Source organism: Hemicordylus capensis, chromosome 5 (genome assembly GCF_027244095.1).
Source record: "Hemicordylus capensis ecotype Gifberg chromosome 5, rHemCap1.1.pri, whole genome shotgun sequence".
In the NCBI taxonomy this organism is placed as follows: Eukaryota; Metazoa; Chordata; class Lepidosauria; order Squamata; family Cordylidae; genus Hemicordylus; species Hemicordylus capensis.
This window is the reverse complement of record NC_069661.1, coordinates 88,762,591-88,784,742: the sequence shown is the minus strand read 5'-3', so window position 1 is coordinate 88,784,742 and position 22,152 is coordinate 88,762,591. Positions and strand designations below refer to the sequence as shown.

Sequence of the window (22,152 nt, the reverse complement as noted above, 5' to 3'; positions counted from 1 at the left end):
TTGCCAAATTTTAGCACTATTTATATACATGTGGAGGCTCATTTGTTCATAGAAAAAAATAAATTCCTTTCAGCTCTCCTCATTTTCTCCATATCACTTTCCTACTAACAGTACATATTCATATGTTATGGTGCCTTCCTGAAGAGAATTCTGTTCAGTTTCACTTTATAGTCACCAGATTTTTATGCAAACATCTCTTGGGGAAGAAGAGAGAACACACAGAAATTCAGCCCACTTCACACAATTTTTCACCACACACAATCCCTTCTGCCCCCATTGTGCTAACACTTTACTCCTGAACATTTTAGAATGCCTTTAAACATTCCATGACATCAGTTATCTCAACCAATGGCAAAAGAGTAGATAGAAGCATTTCAGTAATCTGAAGCCAGTACTCTGGCAGCTCTGACTTCCAGTTACATAAGATCAGAGCAAATGACATATACACAGAAACCTTGAGTTTGAAAAAAGACTATTCAAAGGTGTTTGAATTTGTGGTCTGCTTTAAACCCTGGAAATGTCCCTAATACTAGACAGTTTGCATATAACCAGTTCTAAACACATTCTGAAGAGGGTATTAATTAGTGTTGGAAACTATGACAAAAGGCCTTGATCCTATCAGTGAAGCCTTCAGGTTCCCTTTTGATCAGGCTCACAGTTTATAAAACATTTAATATCCTTATTAACAAAGGAGTCTCTGTATAAGAGTCACACCATTGCTATTCCCTTGTGAGAATATTAAAGTCACTGGGACTGTAGCACTTCACTCAGGTAAGTATTATTGCGAAAAGGAAAACAAGCTTGTTTTCCTGTTTAGTCTGCAGTATGCTCCTCTCTCTGTACAGAACCTCTGTCATTCACACTCTGCATATAGCTGAAACTGTACACATCTGTACAGTGTCATTTTAAAATATAAGCCCATTCAGATAGCCATGGGGGATGTAGAAGAGGAAAGACAAACTGTAGAAAGAATGAAGGGGGAGTTTTCAGAACTAAGTGATGTTGTTTTAATCTTTTAGTGCAGATATTACTGTAGGGAAGTAGAGAAGTCTTGAGTGCTTGGGAGAGGAAGTCTTGACAGAATGCTACCTAAAATTATATCTGTAAGAGGATTCAGAAGTAGGTGATATAATAAAACACAGTGGCAAAGGAGTACAGCCTGCATAATTGATTTTTCCCCATTTAGTACTCAAAGCACCCACTACCATCACCCTATATACAAAAACCAAAAACCTAAATGCTTGCATATCACATCAGTTCACGGTAAATGAATCAGATGCATACTGCCAACACAGTGCTGAAAATGAGTCCTACTGAATCATATTTGTAAGAACTAGCTCAACCGCTGCCCAGATCCATCATCTAAGGTCACATTACTGTCACATCTGTCATTTTTCATCACAGCACAGTAATAATGAATCTGATGCAGCAATGAAAAAGCACACACAGAGGGCCATGTTATCCTGCCAGATCATTTTCGCTTGGACCCTCCAAATCCATCATCTCATGTCCACTACACCATACACCTGTCTACCCGCATTGATCAAAGAAGACCATAAATCAAATCAGGTGCATCTTCATAGTGCAGTGAGGATGATCCTACCAGATCCCAAAAGCTCCCCTCAAAAGCACCACAGATCTGCCTTACGTAACTGCATATCAAAACAAAAATAGAAAATTCAGCACATCTTGGCATCAAAGTAGGGGATAAAAAGACAAATCAAGGTTTGCTTTGCCATTAAAAAAAAAAAAAGCTTCAATTTCAGGTTGTTTGACCTGGGAATCACACTGAACCTCAGGCTTAGTTAAAAAATAGATTAAACCTTTGTTTCCCCCAAATCAGAACTATCTGTCCTGGTTTCACTCCCTGATAATTGTAGTAGTAGTGTTGCTGCTGTATAGTACCATCCATGTAGATGGCATTTTGCAGAGTGAGAAGACAGATTCCTGTCTCAAAGGGCTTATCTCAAAAACAACATTCTACATATTTCATAACTGTATGTATGCAGTGATTTCTGTGTTTGTTGGAATTATTTCCTGCTTTTTCAAACCAGGAAATAATTCCATGTTCAGCTCAGCTAACAGAATTTAAATAATTACAATTACAATGACCATACAGTAGTGGATATAAGATACATATTTAAATATTGATGTATACACTGGAAAGAAGAAATGTTACTACTGTAGCCAAGGCGTCACTACCTATAATAGGGCGGCCAACCTTACTAAATGTTCCTGTTCACACACCTAGACAAGGCTGTGTCAATTAACAGAATATTTCATAGTATAACCATAAGCCAACTCAACAGAAAGGCTATTCACATGTGTGAATAGCAGGAAGTGGGGGAGACTCTATCAGTTTACCTTCTCCCCAGACAATTGTCAATGATGTCTGGCTTTGTAAGCTCCTACTAAGGCTGGGCTTAGTAGTTGGGTAGTTGGGTTTGGCTGGATGGAAGCGCTGGGATCTGTGTAGATCCCGGTGCTCCACACGAGCAGCCTAGTCCAGGCCTGGGCTAGGCTGCTCGTGAGAACAGCCTTGTTGTCTTGTAAAGTAGCAATCTTTGTAAGTCCCTAAGTAGCAATCTTGTAAAGTAGCAATCTTTGTAAGTCCACATGAGCAGCCTAGTCTCGGCTTGTGAGAACAGCCTTCCTTAGTAACTGAGTCCCTGACTAAACTGATTAGTCACCTGACTGAATTCCTTAGGTGTCTGATCAGCTACAGCTCCAAAGCAGTGTTGAGTGTTCTGTTCTTCTCATTCTTTACTCTTGAAGTGATCAGCTGCTAGTCTTCCATTCTTCAGAGGCTGTGTTATCCTGGTCTGCAAAGAAGGATGGAGACATTGACAGTGCCACAGTCTCAGTTCTCTAAGCAAACAGATCAACAATCTCTCTCCTCTCCTCTCATTTTCTTGAAGGCATGGATTCTGCAGCTCTTTTAGGAAAAATGGACACAATCCCAGTTTTCTGTTGTAACAGAACCGCACTCTGTTTTCAGCTCTTTCTTTGATGCTACAGTAAGTAGCCTAGAGTTAGTATTTTAAATACTAAATACTAAATTTATTTATTTAAATACTAAACTACTAACCAGCATTTATTCTCATACCTTTCTTCAAACAGCTTTTCTCAGGGCTTTGACTTAGCTGCCCACTTTTGTCAGGGTGGAAAACTCATACAGTTGACATACAATAACGACCCAAACTATAACCCAAAGAGATATAACTTTAGGATGATACATGTGAGTACATGTGATCAGCACATGCATACATTGTGAGCATGCATGTCCTTTCCCTCTGACATGGTGCATCTTTTCCTAGTGGCACTGGGAGGAGAAGTTCATCTCAACTGCTCTTCTACATGTAGTACAAACACTACTAAAATAGTATATGCATCATGTGTAGAGGAGCAGTTTGGATTTATTGCTCCTCTGCAAAATTAAGAAAAGGCATTTCTGAAGCGGAAAGGATGCAAGTGTACAAGCATGTCCTGATATTGTGTGCTCAGACTGATCACTGGACAAGAATTGTCCAAACTGGCCCATTAATTCACACTGCAGCAAGCAAAAGTCCCTTCCAACTCTAAAATTCGACGAACCTATGTACACAAGACAGGCAGATTAGCTCCCACCAGCCTTTCTGTACATCTTCTCCCTGCATCTTTGCAAGCATCATTTATTTAGTGTGCTCCACTAGGTACCAGGGGAAGGCCTAATCTGCTGTACTCCTTCCATATTTCCAATGTTTTGCTTTTAAAAATGAGAGCGAGAGAGAGAGAGAGAGAGAGAGAGATTTGTAATGCCTTCTGAATGCCAGAAGGCTGGTATTATGGAAGACCTCCACCTTTCTTGTTTTACTTCACAAATTGAGGAAAACCTTAGCAAGTGATCACCTGAAGATTTCAAAGGACAAGCAGATTAATATGCACCATAGCATTTAAAAATAGCCTGGATATGAAAAGCTTGGTTCCTACGTTTATTTGTTTTTAAAGCTGGACACCAAAAAGTCCTCATCTATTTGAATAGTATATCCTCTATTCATTGCTCATAAACCTCACAAATTTGGCACCACAACAGTGGTAGATGAAGACCGATGGATGCTAAAGGAGCTTGACTCACCCAATCACCAAAAATGCTTTCCAAATCCAAATCCATTCCATATCCATCCAACATCAACTCATCACTCAATCACAAATCTGATGCATGTTAGTGACCAGAGATTAAAATAAATCAGATCTATATATATGGATGATTCTGAAAGAGGTGACTTCTATTTCCCCCCTGAACCTCACAGTCTGTCTCTTGAAACCTATTCACATGTTGCACAATGTATTTCAATAAACATAAATCTAGAGTAGCATTTTGCAAATGGTAGATATTATTATGAATGTGCATAACATCTCACACTCACAGCTCAAAAGAGTTAGTTTTAAAATGATGTAAGAATGACATGCTTTTCAGAGAGCCCAACTCCCGTGCCTCAGCATGAATCACTGGTTGGGATATGCTTCCTGGTTGGAAGGAGGTAGGCAAGCCCAAACAGGCAACTTTCTCTGAGGGTGGATAATTCTGCTGTGTTTGCATCCAGGGTACGTCGCATTTTAGACACATAAGAATCTTTAATGTTTGCATTCATTTGTTACAGTTTGGGAATAACTGAAGGCAGATCCTGGAATGAATTTCTTCTTTGTTTGTTACCCTTCCTCCAAGGAGCTCAGGGTACCTTCCTTGAAGGAAAATACCCTTCCTTTAAGGAGCTCAATGTGGTTCTCATTTTATTCTCACAACCCTGTGAAGTAGGCTAGGCTCATGCCAGGCTCACCATCAACCAGTGTGCTTCACGACTAAGTATAGATTTAAACCAGGGTCTCCCCCAGCCCTAGTCCGACACTCAGTCTAAGCACTACACCACACTGGCTCACAGGACTTCCCAGGACATGGTAACCGCTGCTGTTGGATCTTGAAGGTTATTTTCATTCTGTGTTCCCAAACAAGCAGTCTAAACAGGACATTCATTATCTACCACACCACAAAAAATCTGAAGAATGATGCATCATAGTTGGGAAAACAAGCTACACGGACCTGACCAGCTTTTGGTGAATTTTTGTAACCTAAACCTATCATCTGGAGTCATGGTGGTCCAGTTTCACAATTTTGTGCATCCTGGTACAGTATGTGTATATCTGTGGGGAAAGGCAAGAGAGTCACAAAAAGGACTGTTAGAGCATTGATAGTGTAAGATGGTGATGATTTGTTCATCTGCTTTTCTTCTCTAACATAGGAAGCTGCTGACAACTGAATCAGCTCTGTCTAGCTCAGCATTGGCTGCTCTGACTGGCAATAGTTCTCCAAGGGCTTCAGGGAGGAATTTTCTCAACCCTACCTGGACTTTCTGCATGCTAAGCATAATACTGAGCATGCTAAGCTCTGCCACAGAGCTATGGCTTCATACTCTGCTTTCCTTTCTTTTGCAGTGACTCTGGATGGATGGAATACATATTCCAGTCAGGCCCTCTCTAAGGCCTAACTGAAGAAAATGATCATCATCCATTATTTCAGACCTGTATTGTTTTCCTTTGCACTTACAATGCTTCTGTGTGAGAAGCAATGGGTCACTCTTTTTCCTAGTATATGTGTTGAACATAATGTATCATCGGGCTCTGTCTAAAGATTATCATTCCACTTCCCCCCATTGCACTGCACGCATCTGATGAAGAAAGCCTATCCTATAGTAAACATGTCAGATTCTTTATTGGTTTTGCCACAGAGACTAACACAGCTACCCTTCAGTAAGCGGCGGGGGGGGAGCATCCATTCCACGGATCCACGATGCTCGCCTCTGGGAGGGGAAAATCACAAGCGCGCGTGTGTTTGTATATGTAGCAACAGCCGACGGACGTGGCCCTCAAAGAGATGTGACCACTTGCACACAGCGGAAGTTCGGAAAAGTCATGCAGAATGGTATCTGCTGCTGAGGTTCTGCCCGCCCCGGCTCTGTGGTTTTCGCAAGGGCTCGGATTCGCCTAGGAACCCCTCCGGACTGCAAGGCAATCAGCAGCAGTCCTTGCCAGAGTGGCTCCTGATCTCAGCCTCACCTGCCTGCAGTCGCTCAAAGACACGCACGCGGCGAAGGCAACCCTGCAGGCGGAAGAGCGGGGGAAGGGAAGAAGCCTCCTTGCAGGTGCTCCGCCGCGCGCAAGGCAGAGATCCATCCACCCGCGCCGCGGAGATGGGCTGGGGCTAGGTCAAGAGCGCCAGGCTGCCGCCACCGTCGTCTGGTCTGGCTGGAGAATCCCTTCGGTCCAGCGGTTGGAAGAGGGAGTGGGCGGCGCTCCAGCGAGCGAGTTCCAAGCAGGAGGGAGGGAGGGAGTCAGTGTGAGCCGCTGCAGCCCTCGCTCTCCCCAGCACTGCAACTCAACTCTCCCCACACTCTTTGCCTGGACATGTCTTGAAAACTTGGATCTTTCCCTCCCCCTTCCAGCCAAGCCTACTCAAGTTTAAAAACCGGATGGGTTCAATCCGGCAGGCGGCCATTTGGATATGGAGAGAAGCGCTAGATTTCCCGGGCGCTGGAATACGCTGGGCAAAGTTGGCTTTTGATTTTATACGCATCTCTTTTTGATCAAAGTGTGCTGGAATGGACTGAAACAAAAGGGAACTGGATTTAGGGAAGAGAGCAACGTTGCAGCCAGCTGGCCTGGTTGGTGAGTTTATTTGATTTCTCTCTCCCATCTTCCTATTTAATTTCTACAGTTGCATTGGAGTCACTCCGCCGAGGCGGCTGGGTTATTAGCATAAAAAGGGATATTAAGTCTTGACCACTTAATATACTGCTGTGCTTTCCCCCTTTAGTTTCATCGCAAGTGTGCAATTGATTTGTTCCCCCTTCCCTCTCATATACGAATAAATAACCATCCCTGCTACCCGCTACCCTTTCTACGGCGAGAGAGCGGGATACAGCTATCTCGATCAAAGCCTGCACACTACAGAACACGATTAAGGAGCCTTGTTGCAAAGATGTGCTACTGGGTTTTGCATTTATTGTAGAGTGCAACTTGTTTTAGAAATGGTGCCTTTGGGAAGGAGAACCGGGGAATTCACGAGGATGTATTGTAGCGCAGCGCCCTCTAGCGACCGATTCGGATCGGGCCGCTCTGCTTTATCCCAGTCGCGGTTGCCTGGCCCTGGAACAAACTGGTCAAGTTCAGCATAGTCCAGAATCTTGAGACATGAGCGAACACGAGGACTCCCCATTCATTGTCCTCTCACTTCTCTGGGGGCTTTCCTGTTTCTTAGACGGTCCCAAACTCATAAGGTGAGCCTCGAGGGCAAACAGTTTCGTATTTCACTCCACATGCCAAGCGAGCACTGGAAGGGGAGGATCGCGATTTATATACACGGAGTGATTTATGCTTCTTCCTTGATCGCTGTGTTAAGATTCAACATGAATCCCTCACATCTTTAACGCTTGCCGCGAGGGACTTTCTTTTCTTTTTTTAAATGCAAAGGTGCGGGGGCCGGGAATAATAAGTGAGCCTAGTGCGAAGTAAACCTGTTTGGATGCTCTGACTTGCCATCTTTTAGCGCTTTTGCTGGTTTCCTGCTAGCTTCCTTCCAAGCAATTAAGTTTCTCGGGGCCGGAGGAGGGGCGGGCTAGAAACCGGAACTAACCAGACAAGTGCCTGATCGTTATTAAACCTGTCTGATCAATTATTCAGGAGGGCCGGATCCTTCAAATGTTGCTCTCTCTTCCATTCTTTTTATGGTATGAGACGATTCAAATGGAGATCATCAGCGTTAATTTTAATCCGTAATCATAATGCTGTTCTACATCTCACCGGAACAAAACGGTCTCCGGTGCAGTTGATTCCAAAGCGGTTCATCACATAAAATGAGTGGTATGCAGGAAAACGTGATGTTATGGGTGATCTATTAGGTGCAGTTTGGATTTAACCTGTGTTAGACGGTTTCAAATCAGGTTGCTATCCACACACTTATCAGATGACACTGGCATTTAAAACGGTTTAATTCTCAGCCTCCGAAGCAACATAGCCCGATCCTACCCATGTCTACTCGGAAATAAGGCCACAGATGTCAGGTTAGAATCGGACTGCATAAATCTCGTGCACCACACAATGCCAACCGGACAATTTGAGTATCGGACCGTTTAGCCCCATTGAAGTGGATTGGACCAAATCGGTTTAAGCCCAAGAATTTCGGGCCAACTAGGCTGTGAAATGCATCTGAAAAATAAATAACCCAGTTGGATTAGATCACGTGACCAAAATCGTTCTTGCAATGCTCTGTCCATCTCAAGACCCAGAGTAGACCTGCTGATTTGGCGGTGATTCTGGAGTAAGTGATTTGAGAAGAGGAACGCTCCGATTTTCCCTTTTAATATCTATTTATCAACGCCTGTTCGTAGGTTAGGGCAGGCACGTCCTCTGTGTTCTGCATAAACTGCTGATATAAATTATACAGGTCGGCTCAATGTATTAATTAACACTTCCAGCGAAATAACACGATTATAACATGAAAGTTAAAAAAGAAAGATCTATTCATCGGTCTTAGTTGTGTCTATTAGTACACCCCGCCCCGCAATAGTTCTGAGAGTCTAACGTTAGAGCTGCCTTGGCATAGTTTTAAAATATTGGAGCTCTTACTGGAATTTGATATCTTACCGTTTTCCCTGAGTTTCCCCCTCCGCCCCTAGACAAAAAGTCCTCTCCGTTCCTATTGGAGAATTCCGTCTGGAGTTCAGTCTCTCAGAAATAAGGCAGCCATGCGTCTGGGTCTCCGCTCCTTGGAACTCCCTACACCTAAGAGTAAGTAGCTTTGAATACCCTCGGAAACGTCCCCCTCGTTCTCTCCAGCGGGATCTGGAGTTAGAAGTGTGGGCGATGGATGATGAATCGAACTTCTTACTCGAGTGCGTTTCCCCTAGGAAGTCACTGTGGTTAGGTGTGTAATAGTAGCCCAATCTAGACACGACTTAATGCTGAATCCCTGTGATTCCAGGCTGATGGAAAGCACAGAGCTCGACCTTTTGCAGAGTTAGGCGCAGCTAGGCCCGTTGATTTGACTGGATTGAGACAGACTCAACTAACTGGCACAGGGTCGAGTTGCATGTCCGATTGAAATCTACTGGACCTTCTCCTGAGCAAGCAAGCATGCTTAGGATCAAGCTACAAGGTGAACTGTTTGTCGGGAGCCCGATATGAATCGGCTTAAGCCAAATTGCTGCGGCTTAACTGCTGTACGTTCGTATGCAAATCTAAGCAGTACGGGGGTGCAACCCGATCCTATTCATTGAAATGTGACTTCTTCCCAAGTAATCGCGCATGGGTTTATGGCCTTAATTGATCCTCTTATGCTTGAAGGAAGTAAGTGAGGTTCAAGATTTCGTATACTTGGAGATACTACCCACATTACTCTCTGGAGGAATTTTTTTTTTTTAAGAACTCCTTTAATTCAAAGACATAATTGGATGCAAAACTGACCGGACCTCCCAGGTTGGTATTTTTGTCGTTTCCGCCTTTAATTTCTGGTTGAGTAATGATGAGGAGATGCGGTGGCAACTGAGCGACAGCACCCAGCCCGCTTTGCAACGTTGGAGTTTTGCAGCAGCAGGCGAAGTTAGTTTAACCCAGCGGAGGCCGCCGGTGCTGGAGAATATTTATGATGCTCTCTAGCAGTTCTGTGTCATGGGGAGGTTTGGGCAGTGGAGTGTTAAAGCCCGGGGGGGGGGGCAAGATTTGGTTCGCGGAGGCTTCCTTTTAAGGGCTTGCGGCATCAGCAAACTAGAAAGCAATTATAGAGCCGGGGATGTGATGAGAGCGAGACGTATTCAAAGGCAGATTTGCAATAACTCTCTGCGGAAACGCGAGCGGTTGGAAACAACACACTTTGAGGATCGCGCGAAAGGAAAGACTGAAGGGCCCTTGTTCTCACTTTCTTGACTTATTGCATCATCAGCCTCGTGAATGGAAATCAAATATTTCGAACCGCCAAAGAAAGCACAGCACACGCAGGAGCAAGAGCAGCCCGAGCCTAAACCTGTTTACTCAGAAGTAAGCCCCGGGCCGGTGCGTTGAGCGGGGGCTTGTCGCCAAATAAAACCCAATCCTATGCATGTCTGCTCGGAAGTAAATCCTTGTATGTTCTGTGGGGCTTACTCCTAGGTCAGTGTGTTGGAGCCCCTTCTTGGAAATATGTTCCACTGAACTGACTCCCGAGTAAACATGGTCAGGATCGGAGACTTATGTATGGATGAACGTACCGGTGAACTCGGTGGGATTTGCTTCTGAGTAAAGACGCTAGCATCGCGCTGCAACTCCACATTTACCTTACAGGCTTCCATTCCGTGCCCTCCCCTTTTCTGCGTTTGATCAGGGCAGCCCCGCTAAATTTGCTCCTTCCTTAGAAGAAAGATAGTGGCGCGTTTGATCTGAAGGGTTGTAATCGCTCCGGAGCCAGATGGTTGCGAGCCGTGGAGTCGCTGAAAAAGTGTGGTTTAGGTTTTCATGCCAGAGAAATTAGTTCCGGAGGCGGTTTGTGGTGGCAGCCCCTGCTTTGGCGGAGGAATCTGGGGATGAGAGTGTGCCGCGTAGAGCGCCGCGCTGGAGAAAGAGGAGCGGAGGGGCGAGCGAAAGAAAGAAGAGGCTGTAAGAGGCGGGGGGAAGGAAAGAGAGGCAGCCGGGTGGACACCATGAGGGAGTGGGAGCGCAGACCTTCCCCCTACTCGGAAGCCTCTTCCAGGCAGGAGCTGAGGATGAAACGAAGGTGAGAGACAAAATGGGCCGCCTTGGGTAATTGCAGTGTCTCCGGGGAAAACTTTCGGGGTCGGGGAGCAGTTCTGGAATGGAGTCTGACTACGCCACTACTCAGTACAGGGAGCAGGAGCGGCGGCTGCCTTGTGGCTGAGAGGGGAAAACAAGGGAAGGAAACCCCAATTGCAACGAACTTTTCAACTTGGGCAAGGAAGGAAGGCGTTGAAGGCAGTGCCCTCGCTTGTCTCTGTCCCACCCAGAAAGCGCGTGGGGAGCGGGGGCTGCTTGCTTCTGAAATAAAGTTTCTGTTTTGTCACTCCCTTTATTAGCCGGGGTGGGGGGCAGAGCAGGGAGAACGTGAGGAGAATAGCGAATGGGGTACAAGGGGCTGCTGCAGCAACAGGAGGTCTGCGCAGGGTTATTGTCCTGCTGCTGCCATGAACTACACAAAGCCAAACCACGTTGGGAATGGAACCGGAATTGGGGGTGGGTGGTAAGACCTGCGGGGCGGGGGGATCCTCCAGGTCCCTTGAGGGGGCGGGCGGGTTGCTAGCCGCCTTGTATCTTCTGGAATAACTCCTAGTTGTGGAGTAATGCACCCCCTGCTAGAAAGAGCACCGCTTCCTAGGATGCAACAGAGGAGCTCAAGGTAGAGCTGTGCTGAGATGTTTAGTAAGCCTGATTAGGGCTTTTATAATAAGGCTAGGAAATAGATGCTTCCACTTCCCGTCCCTTTCCCTTCAACTAACTCACTTGTTTGTGGCATGGCTGTTGTTAACTGGCTGAGCTGATGAAGAAGAAAAAGATAACTCTCTTTCCTCATTAGCAGGAGTTGAAAAAGAGAGAAAACTTATGGACTGGGGTTGTGGTTTTTGTCTCTTGCTTTTGCCTGCCAGGGTTGTATTGAGGAAGAGCAAAAGAGTGACTAATACTGTACTGTGAAGGGAAAGTGCACATAACTTCTCTGTGTGCTTTGTATATGTCATGAGAGTGTAAACTTAACACCCATAATTGAACTACTTATTCAGAATCATTTAAAAAAACAATCCAGTCATATTTAAAACACTTTGAATTGCAGTTGTTTCCAGAAGAAAAGTTAAGCCCTGTTCAGTAGTTATGGAATGTGTGGAAGCTACAGTGCCCCCACCCTGTGCACCTCAAGCCTCTCCCCTTGTTTTCCACACAGTGGGAGCACTCTTGAGGATGGAGCACTCTTGTGGGAGCACTCTTGAGGATGCTGTCTGTGAGTAAAGCATCCCAGATTCCATAACCAATGAACATGATTTAAATATTCTACCATTTAGAATATAAAAAGAGCTCTGCTGAGTCAGACGCAAATTCCCTTGAGTTCTGTATTTCCCAAAGTGGCCAGCCAGACTTCTTTGGCATTTCAATGGGGTTTCAAAATGCTTAACTTTAACTGGATTGTGCCTTTGATCTCTGTTTCCTTTTTTGTTGTTGGCAGTTCCTACAATTGGTTCGACCCTAAAAACTCTTGAAAAATATACTGAAATGTTCAGACAGGAGGAACTCACAAACATCTAATCAAAGTAATTTACATCACAATCCTGTGAACTCAGAAGTTGTGCCACTGAATTCAGTAGGATTTATTTCCAAGTAAGTATGCATAGGATTGTAATTGTGCTGCAATCCTTTGCACACTTATATGGGAATAAATGTCACTGAACACAGTGGGCCTTGCTTCTGAGTAAACATAGGATCACACAGTTCGTATATTTTTCCAGTATTCTTTCCTTGTTTAATAGCCTTAGCATTCTGTGAAGGTCTGATTTAAAAGAAAACAAAACTTTTTTCATAGGTTACCTTTAGGGTTTAACATGCACACGTGCATGCGTGTGTGCATGCACCCACTCTTATATTGTGTGTCTTTAGTTGTTCCATACACATGAAATAACACTGCATCAAATGTCGTACATAGGAATTCAATAGCTTGATCCATGGACTAGTTAATCCAGGTTTAACATACTTAAACAAGTCAATAAGATTAAGGCTGCAATCCTATATGTGTTTACTTGGGAGTAATTCCCATTGAATTTAGTGAGTTCTATTACATGGTACTAGGAAATTTACAGTGCAATCCCATTCATATTTTCTCTTAAGCAAATCCCATTTAATCTGATAGGTCTTTTGTTCCATGGAAGTATGAGCAGGGTAGCAGCCTTAGCCATCATAGCAATGCACATTTTCAGAATCTATAAATTCAAAATACTAATGTTGCAAGATTTTTCCCCAGGTTCATTTCATATATCATTCTTAAATGGTTTAGGATATACTTAAAAAAAAAAAACCAGATAGGATTTCACTGATTTGCTTATAGTTTGAAATAGGATAATGTAAACTACTATATGTAGGCAATCCACTGACAGTTTATAGTAGTTTCACTTAATCCAGTAGGATACCATCTCTAGAGTTGGTGAATTACCTTGTGTTCTGGTATTGAAGAGATTTTAAAGTAACCTGAACATTATGCCAAAAGAACCAACAAAAGAAGTATTGTGTCCTTTTCTACAGTTGTTACCTGTATATGCAAACCTTAATAGAGCATTGGTGAACTAAGCCAGTAAATGCTTTCAGGTTCAGAATTGAGCAGTTTGCAAATGGTTTTGAATATCTAGGTCATGGCTGCATAACTTCTGCCATCCAGCTGTTTTTGGACTACAACTCTCCTTATCCCAAGCCACAGTAGCCAATAGTCAGAGATGATGGGAGTTGTAGTCTAACATCTGCAGGAGGGCCAAAGTTGTGCAGCCCTGATCTAGGTTGTTAGTGACTGCTATTTAACACAATTTAAATTTTTCCAGTGAAGGTGGGGGGCAATGGGTTTTGTTATGTTTGACAACATCCACACTGAAAATTTTATGTGGTTGGAATTGTTATTCACCCACCTGTATGTAAAATTCAGCATGTCATAGCATTATGAATAGTTTTCACAGCATTGCATAGTAATTTTGTTACATTTGGTTGTGCATCTCTCTATACTTCGGAAACATTTGTTGTGGTTTAAGTACAGGGCTGGAACTTTGGAGAGAGGAATTTTGATTCTTCCCATGTTCCTAAAACACTTTGGGCAAATCACTTAATAACTTCCTGTGGATTTAGTCTTCAGTGAAGGTTAAATTGTTCTAACAAGACTTTATTGGTCCTTTAACTTGATCATTTAACATATTTTCACTGGCCAGCAATAACAATTCAAAGCATAGCTGATGCCTATCCTTTGCCAATTAGACTCATTGCTGTTTATGGAAGAATCATAACTATTAATGGAAAACACAGCCTTAGAGCTCCAGAAGGTACGGATGTAAAAGCGTCTCAGCTGTTGTGGGGTACAATATTACAGATTTCTTTCTGTAGAACTGAGAAGAGGCAGGCACCTGTAATAGTTAGATGCTTTTTCTCCTGGTTTCAAGGGGCTGGGAGGGATAACTATAGTCATGCTCTTTTGGTGGGGGTGCTGTTGCAACTTCTCCTGCTGTTCTCCTGTTCATTAAGAGCCATAGAACAAATAATCACCCATGTCCAAGTTGGCAAGCACATTTAGGAAGATGTTGTAGTTGCTAGGATGCAATTGATATTTGACCTAGGCAAATGGCTAACTGCACTTATGACAGGGGGTGGGGGTACTATGATTTGTGTAATATAACCCACTTAGGGAAATTATTTAAGGTGTAGAATTTGTCTTCCAATTTCGACTTGCTATAAAAGTCGTGTTAAAAGAACTTGTTAAAAAAAACACTGTTTCAATTTTTATTTTATATTGTACTGCATTCTCCATTGGCAGGGTGCCACAATATAGCTGAGGGCCTTGATTTAGTTCCTTTTAAAAAGAAGATTATCAATCTAGAATAAAAGACTAACAAACTTCAAGCCAGTTCCTCATGTTAAGTAAGAAATGTAAGCACTAATCACTCTCTCCACATGAGAAATTGAAATCTTTGGTCATGACCTTTGGAAAGTTTATATAAACCTAAGGCAATGATACATACAGCTTTACGGTTTTGAAAATTGATTGGAAAAAAATCTTAGATCTGTAGTATTTTGAGGATGATACAATTTTAAAAGTTGTAAGCATGACTTTCAGCCAAAGTGTTGCTGAAATGGAATCAGTTTTGTGTTTTGAAGATGAACTGAAAGTGATTAAAGCTGAACATTTTACCATCACTGACTGTCTTACATGTTTACATCACTTTAAAGATTATCTTGTCCATGTAGTCAATAGTGTGCATTAATTATGGATCTTATATTGTGGTTGTTCCTAGTTGTCAGCATTATAGCACAGGAAGGATTTGAACTTATGTGAACACTTGGGGCTTGACTGATGATCCTGTCTGGGGAGATTATTAGTGATGCCCCTAGTAGGTAGAAGAGAACTGGTGTAACATAGTGGCTAAGAGGCTATTTACTTATTTATTTGATTTATATACTGTCCTTCCAAAAATGGCTCGGGAATTGGGCATTTACCAATTTGAATCACATGAATTGGGAATTTCACAGTTTGAATCACATGTCTGTCATGAGCTCACTAGGTAGCCTTAGGTCACTCCCTCTTATCTTCTGCTTCCTATTCTGCAAAATGGGGAATCATTACTAATTATTAAAATGTATATACTATATAATATTATAGTATAATTGTAATATGTAAGGTTTTCAACAAGCAATCTTGTGAAGCACTATGAACACTCAAAAGTGCTATACAAATAAGTATTATTAATTATTATTAATTGTTAGGGTATCCTTTGCTGGGATACTTCCACACACTGGGAGTAATTTCGATCAATACCATAGAGGGGATGGGGTGCCTATATTTTGAACTACCATGGAATGAAGTACTAAATAATGAATCTCCTCTTATGAAAATGTCTGCTAAAACAAATGTCTCTTTGTGCAATATGCTGAGTAGAGAAAACATTTATGTAAGGTGGTTTTATCCCGCTTTCAACCCCTAGTTAGTTATTTTGTAATATGACCTTTGTCACTGCCTAATGACTCTTTAGATAGTCCTGGGTTTTATGACCACCAATATGCTTAGATTATCTAAACCAGTTCTTTAGGGCAGTGTTTCTCAACGTTTTTGGAGTCATGGACCGGCATATCCTTTGTGCGCAGTTTCCAGGACCAGCAGTTAGTAAAGGGGTCGCCCCCCCGCCCCCACCCTGGCACCCCCAAAAAACAATTTCAGGCTGGGATGGGGCACTGCCACTGGGAGCTCTTCAGAGCTCATTTCTAGGCAGGCAGGCCTCGCACGCATTTAGCTTCCTCGAAATGAACGTTATCCCAGCAGTGAGGGCTGCCTGCCTAGAAATGAGCTCTGGAGAGCAGCCAGCAGCGGTGGCCCCTACCGGCTCAAAATTGTTTGGTGGGGAGATTAATTCCTCGTGGACTGGCACTCCTTCTCATGGACTGGCACCGGTCCACGGACTGGTGGTTGAGAAACACTGCTTTGGGGTATAAAGTGTTCACCTATTTACAGTACACGAAAGACGATAAATAACAACACCTTTGTGGTATAAAATGTGGATTTATACAAAGAGAGGCTTGGAGGCCAATGTGGTGTAATGCTTAGTGTGTTAGACTAGGAGCAGGAAAACCTGGGTTCAGATCCCCACCGTGAATGCAGCTCCAATTCCTCTGGGTGACTTTGGGCCAGTCACTTTCTCAGCCTAACCTACCTCACAGGCTAGTTATGAGATAAAGGGAGTTGTCTCAAGTACACACCCTAAGTTCCTTGTGGGAGGGATGGTATATAAATGTGAATGCTAATAATAATACTACAAGTCCTTAGGCAGACTGTCATTTAAAGTTTTCAATCTGGTTTTCTCAAGTGAAGCAAATGGGCTCAACTGGTAGTCTGCGGCTGAGAGAGAGTGCATATCCTTCACTGTATCCTCTCTTTCCCTCTAAGTTTGCTAAGTAAGATGTCTGCCTCAGAGATCATGGCTGTAAGATCATATTAAAAGGTCACTATCCTGTTGTCATAATTTTGATTTTCGATATGATAATATCAGATGCATTTATATTAGGCAGGGCAACACATGCAAATGTAATTATTTTTGTGGCAGATGTACTCAGAGGAAATGAAGATTAATTTGGCCAAATCTGAATTGTTTGGGGGGTATGGACCACACACTAGTCCAGTTATATAGAACTGTCTTGGTGGTTGAGATGATGCCATTGTTTCCCCCCATCTTTCCTGAATTTAGATGTGGCTAAACTGTATCCAGGTGGTGATGCCAGTCAGATTTGACTTCTGCAGAGAGAGATGCATGAGATACCTTGACCATTGTACAGCATCTATTAAACCTGGGAAATGTCAAAAACAAATCTTATGATTCCAGGAAGCTGCCTTAACTCTGGTCAGTCCACCTAGCTCAGTATGGTCTACACTAGCAGCAGCTCTCCAAGGCTTGAGACAGAAGTCTGTACAGCCCTCAGAGAAATATTCCTGAAATCTAAAGAGCACTTCTGGAGGGAGGGTCGAGCAGCAGAACTCATGCTATCTCTCTCTGTGCACGCTCTGCTGCTTGATAAGCCCTTGGCTGAATTTGGAGTGGCCCTCACTACAAGGTGTGCAGCTCCTGCTCTGTCCTAAAATGTTGCGTTGGATACCCGCTGTTACCTTGATTGCATGTGGAGTCATTGTATCAGTTCATTTTGTAAAAATATATGGCTTACTAGTTTTTTAAAAACTTCAAATGTCTTGATTAAAGACATAGAATACTGATTAGTAGAGAACAGTTTGGGAAAACTTGATTAATATTTCTGTTTTTGTTTCAGGTTCTGGTGAATTGCCATCATTTTGGAGAACCATTTGATGACCATGTTGCTGCTGCTTTTGACGCTGCTTCTGCAGCATTTTGGAAACTGTGAAGGAAATACAAGACACTATCGCACATTGCCAATGCAATTCACTCAAGCTCATTACAATGCCACAGTGTACGAAAACTCTGCAGCCAAAACATATGTTGGACATCCAGTAAAAATGGGCATTTATATCACAAACTCACAGTGGGATATAAAATACAAAATAATTTCTGGGGACAATGAGAACTTGTTCAAAGCTGAAGAGCATATTATGGGAGACTTTTGCTTTTTGAGAATACGGACCAAGGGAGGAAATACAGCTATACTTAACAGAGAAGTAAAAGACCATTACGTACTAACTGTCAAAGCAATAGAGAAGAACACAAATGCAGAAGCTCGCACAAAAGTCAGAGTGCAAGTACTGGATACAAATGACTTAAGGCCTTTGTTTTCTCCAACTTCATACAGTGTTTCATTGCCTGAGAATACAGCAATAAGAACCAGCATTGCCAGAGTCAGTGCAACAGATGCAGATATTGGAACTAATGGGGAGTTTTATTACAGTTTTAAAGAAAGGACAGATGTGTTTGCTATACATCCGACCAGTGGTGTAGTAGTTCTGACTGGCAGACTTGACTATTTGGAAACACAAGTTTATGAAATGGAAATCCTTGCTGTGGATCGTGGAATGAAATTGTACGGTAGCAGTGGTATCAGTAGTATGGCAAGATTGACTGTTCATATAGAGCAAGCTAATGAACATGCTCCTATCATTATGGCCCTTGCTTTGGCTCCTTCAGAGTTGGATAAGGATCCAGCATATGCTCTTGTTACTGTTGAAGATAGGGATCAGGGTTCAAATGGGGAGGTAGCATCTGTAAGCATTGTGGCAGGTGATCCACTTCAGCTGTTCAAAGCTGTGAGGACTTTTCCAGGAGGAAAAGAATATAAAATCAAAGCTGTTGGCAGTATTGATTGGGAGAGCCAACCATTTGGCTATAATCTCACTCTGCAGGCTAAAGATAAAGGAACTCCACCAAAGTTTTCTTCTGTAAAAGTAATCCATGTGGCATCTCCCCAGTTTAGATCTGGACCAGTAAGATTTGAAAAAGATCTTTATAAAGCAGAAATGAGTGAATTTGCTCCACCAAACACCCCTGTGGTTATGGTAAAAACCTTTCCTACATACCCCCACTTAAAATATGTGTTTAAAAATACACTCAGCAAAACTAGATTTAGTTTGAATCCTCATACTGGCCTTATCACTACTATAGATCCCTTAAAAGCAGAGCATGCATCCTATTTTGAATTTGACATCATGACAAGTGATAGAAAAGCATCTACAAAAGTATTGATTAAAGTCATAGATGTGAATACTCATTCCCCTGAATTTACCCAGACGTCGTATAAAGCTTCATTTGATGAAAATGTTCCTATAGGCACGAGTGTCATGAGTGTCAGTGCAAAAGATGTTGATGGAGGTGAAAGTGGCTATGTGACATATAGCATTGCAAACTTAAATCCTATTCCTTTTGTGATAAACCACTTCACTGGTGTCCTCAGTACCTCTGAAAACATGGATTATGAATTGATGCCGAGAATCTATAAACTTAGGATTCGAGCTTCTGACTGGGGCACACCGTATCGTCGAGAAGTTGAAGTTCCAGTTACTATAGTTCTAAATAATTTGAATGATAACACTCCACTATTTGAGAAAATAAATTGTGAGGGAACAGTTCCAAGGGAACTTGGTGTTGGAGAACAAATAACAACAGTATCTGCTATTGATGCTGATGAGCTCCAGTTGGTACAGTACCAAATTGAATCTGGAAATGAATTAGATTTATTTAGTTTAAATCCAAACTCTGGTGTGCTTTCCCTGAAACAATCATTGGTAGATGGTTTAGGTGCAAAAGCATCTTTTCACAGCTTGAGAGTAACAGCTACAGATGGAGAGAACTTTGCAACACCTTTATATATTAATATTACTCTAGTTGCCAGCCGCAAGCCAGTAAACTTACAATGTGAAGAGACTGGTGTTGCTAAAATGCTGGCAGAGAAACTCCTGCAAGCAAATAAGCTTCATGGCCGTACTGAAATTGAGGATGCCTTTTTGGATACCCACTCTGTGAACCTGCATACACCTCAGTTTGGAAGCAGTCTTCCCAGTAGCATTGAAATAAAAGAAGATCAGCTAGTAGGTTCCAGCATCCTACTTATGAATGCTACTGATTTTGATACAGGTTTCAATGGAAAGTTGGTCTATGCTATCTCTGGAGGCAATAACGATAGCAGCTTTATCATTGGTATGGAGACAGGAATGTTAAAAATTTTATCTCCCCTTGACCGAGAAGTAAAAGACAAATATACATTGAATGTTACTGTTTATGACCTTGGAATACCACAGAAGTCTGCCTGGCGTCTCTTAGATATCAGCATTTTAGACGCCAATGACAACTGTCCAGAATTCTTACAGGACAGTTACTTTGTTGAAGTGAATGAAAACCAAGACCTAAATGCAGAAATAATTCAAATAGAAGCCAGAGATAATGATTTGGGGACTAATAAGGAAGTGCGATATTCGTTTATCACAGATACAGATAAGTTTTCTATTGATAGTGTGACGGGTGTTGTTAAAGTTGTAGGATCTCTGGATCGTGAAGTTCAGCCTGTTCATTTCCTGAAAATAGAGGCTAGGGACCAAGCTGAAGAAGAACCTCAGTTGTCTTCAACTGTACTTCTGAAGGTATCTTTAGAAGATGTCAATGATACTCCTCCTAAATTTATTCCATCAAGTTATCATGTGAAAATTCGAGAGGACCTTCCAGAAGGAACAATTATCACATGGCTAGAAGCCTATGATCCTGACCTGGGCCAGTCAAGTCAAGTACGATACAGCCTTTTAGATGGCGGGGATGGAAGTTTTGATGTAGACAAGCTCAGTGGAGCAATTCGTGTTGTACAAAACCTGGATTTTGAGAGGAAACAAATGTATAATCTAACTGTTCGGGCCAAAGACAAAGGAAAGCCCATTTCATTGTCTTCTACCTGTTACGTTGAGATTGAAGTTATCGACGTAAATGAAAATCTCCACCCTCCACGTTTTCCAAACTTTGTGGATAGAGGTTTTGTAAATGAAAATGTTCCTGTTGGTACTTCAGTGATGACTGTGTCTGCTTATGATGAGGATACAGGAAGAGATGGTGAAATTAGATACTCAATAAGGGATGGATCTGGTGTTGGAGTTTTCAGAATAGATCAACAAAAAGGTAAGCATTGATCAATTCTGTTTGTATTATACAATCCAAATAATTGCTGTCAAAATGAGACTTTGTTTTCTCAACCAGACAACCACCTAAAATTGTGCAAACAACTTATTTTGTATATAGTACATCACAGCATTCATAAGAGTTCATAGAACTTGAATGTTCTTTGCAAGAGCTAGATTATAAAATTGTGCTTTCATTAGGAGAGAAATGTAGAATAAACTGCATGCATAAACCAAGTCATGATAAGTCCCCCAGAGGGCCAAAGATGCATATGCCCTAGTTGCATTCATGAAGATAAGTTTGCATGCAGTGGGAAAAGTAGAATTGAAACCTACTCTAGCACTCATGGTCCACACCTATGCTGGGGTACCTTTCCTCATGCCATTTATACTTCGGTGGACTCCAAGCAGAGTCCATTGGATTTTGTGTGTGGATCTAGGGGAGATGTATTGTGCAAAGGGCATTTTGATGACTAATAAAGTGTGCCGTCCCTGTGGTTGTCTCTGTCAGAATACAGGGGGGGTTTACTATTACCATCTCCCACGCAGCATGAAATGATCCCTTTCTGCATCTTCCTATATTGCTCCTACTCAATATAGGTGTTTCCCATAGGCTGGAAAACATACCAGCTGTGATTCGAACCGGCAACCTCAGGCTTGTTAGTCAAGTCATTTCCTACTGTGCCAGCAGAATTCCTTGTATATATCTACAAACTTAAAAATCTGTAATGCATATCCCATATTAGTTGAGACTACACCATACATCTGCACTAGAAGCGCTGGCTTGGGATGCGGGGGCATATCTAAACAGAACACTGCCATAGGAAGGTATATTTATGGATCAGAGATTCTCCATTTCTTCCCCTCCTGTCAACCCACAGACTGACAGTGTGTGCAAGTACCACCTGGAAACCATTGGATAGGCCCAGCCCAGATTTGTGAATTACAAAAACCTAGCTAAGCAAGTCTGGTAGTATCATGAATAGATTACTATGGATGGCTAATTCATTCTGTGATATTAAGGAAGTTGAAATGTTGGCCAGAATATACTTTGCTTTATTTATGTTAAATTTAGATTGGATCATGTTGAAACTTCGATTATTGTCTTAATTTTCCTCGCAGAGAATAAATCATACCTAGAATTAAATTGACATTAATTTCTGACTCATATAATTTAACATTCATTACGTATTGTATACCCTCCTGGAAGTGGCCTATGAGTACTTATTAACTTTGTCAAATGGATATACTTGGAATTCGAGATTTGAAAGAACAAAATGCCACTTGTAGTATTGTTTTTG

The 22,152-nt window shown here is 42.3% G+C and overlaps 1 protein-coding gene and 1 long non-coding RNA gene across 10 annotated transcripts in view; one reads left to right on the top strand and one right to left on the bottom strand.

The window, feature by feature from the left end:
• The window catches only part of LOC128326790 (uncharacterized), a 45,771-nt gene extending 35,251 nt beyond the window's left edge, over positions 1–10,520 (bottom strand). For all 3 annotated transcript variants that reach the window (XR_008308272.1, XR_008308270.1, XR_008308271.1), the window contains exons 1-2: positions 10,341–10,520; positions 2,691–2,822 (exon numbers count right to left, since the gene is read on the bottom strand). This is a non-coding gene — a long non-coding RNA (uncharacterized LOC128326790). The remainder of the gene's footprint in view (positions 1–2,690; positions 2,823–10,340) is intronic.
• The window catches only part of FAT1 (FAT atypical cadherin 1), a 174,228-nt gene continuing 158,484 nt past the window's right edge, over positions 6,409–22,152 (top strand). For 3 of the 7 annotated variants that reach the window (XM_053254339.1, XM_053254338.1, XM_053254335.1), the window contains exons 1-2: positions 10,584–10,777; positions 17,557–20,852. In XM_053254339.1, the coding sequence (XP_053110314.1) occupies positions 17,594–20,852 (3,259 nt within the window). In that variant the 5' untranslated portion in view covers positions 10,584–10,777; positions 17,557–17,593. Of the gene's footprint in view, positions 6,700–10,578; positions 10,778–17,556; positions 20,853–22,152 lie in introns of those variants that run through there. The other 4 variants (XR_008308269.1, XM_053254341.1, XM_053254337.1 and 1 more) reach the window with 3 other exon arrangements.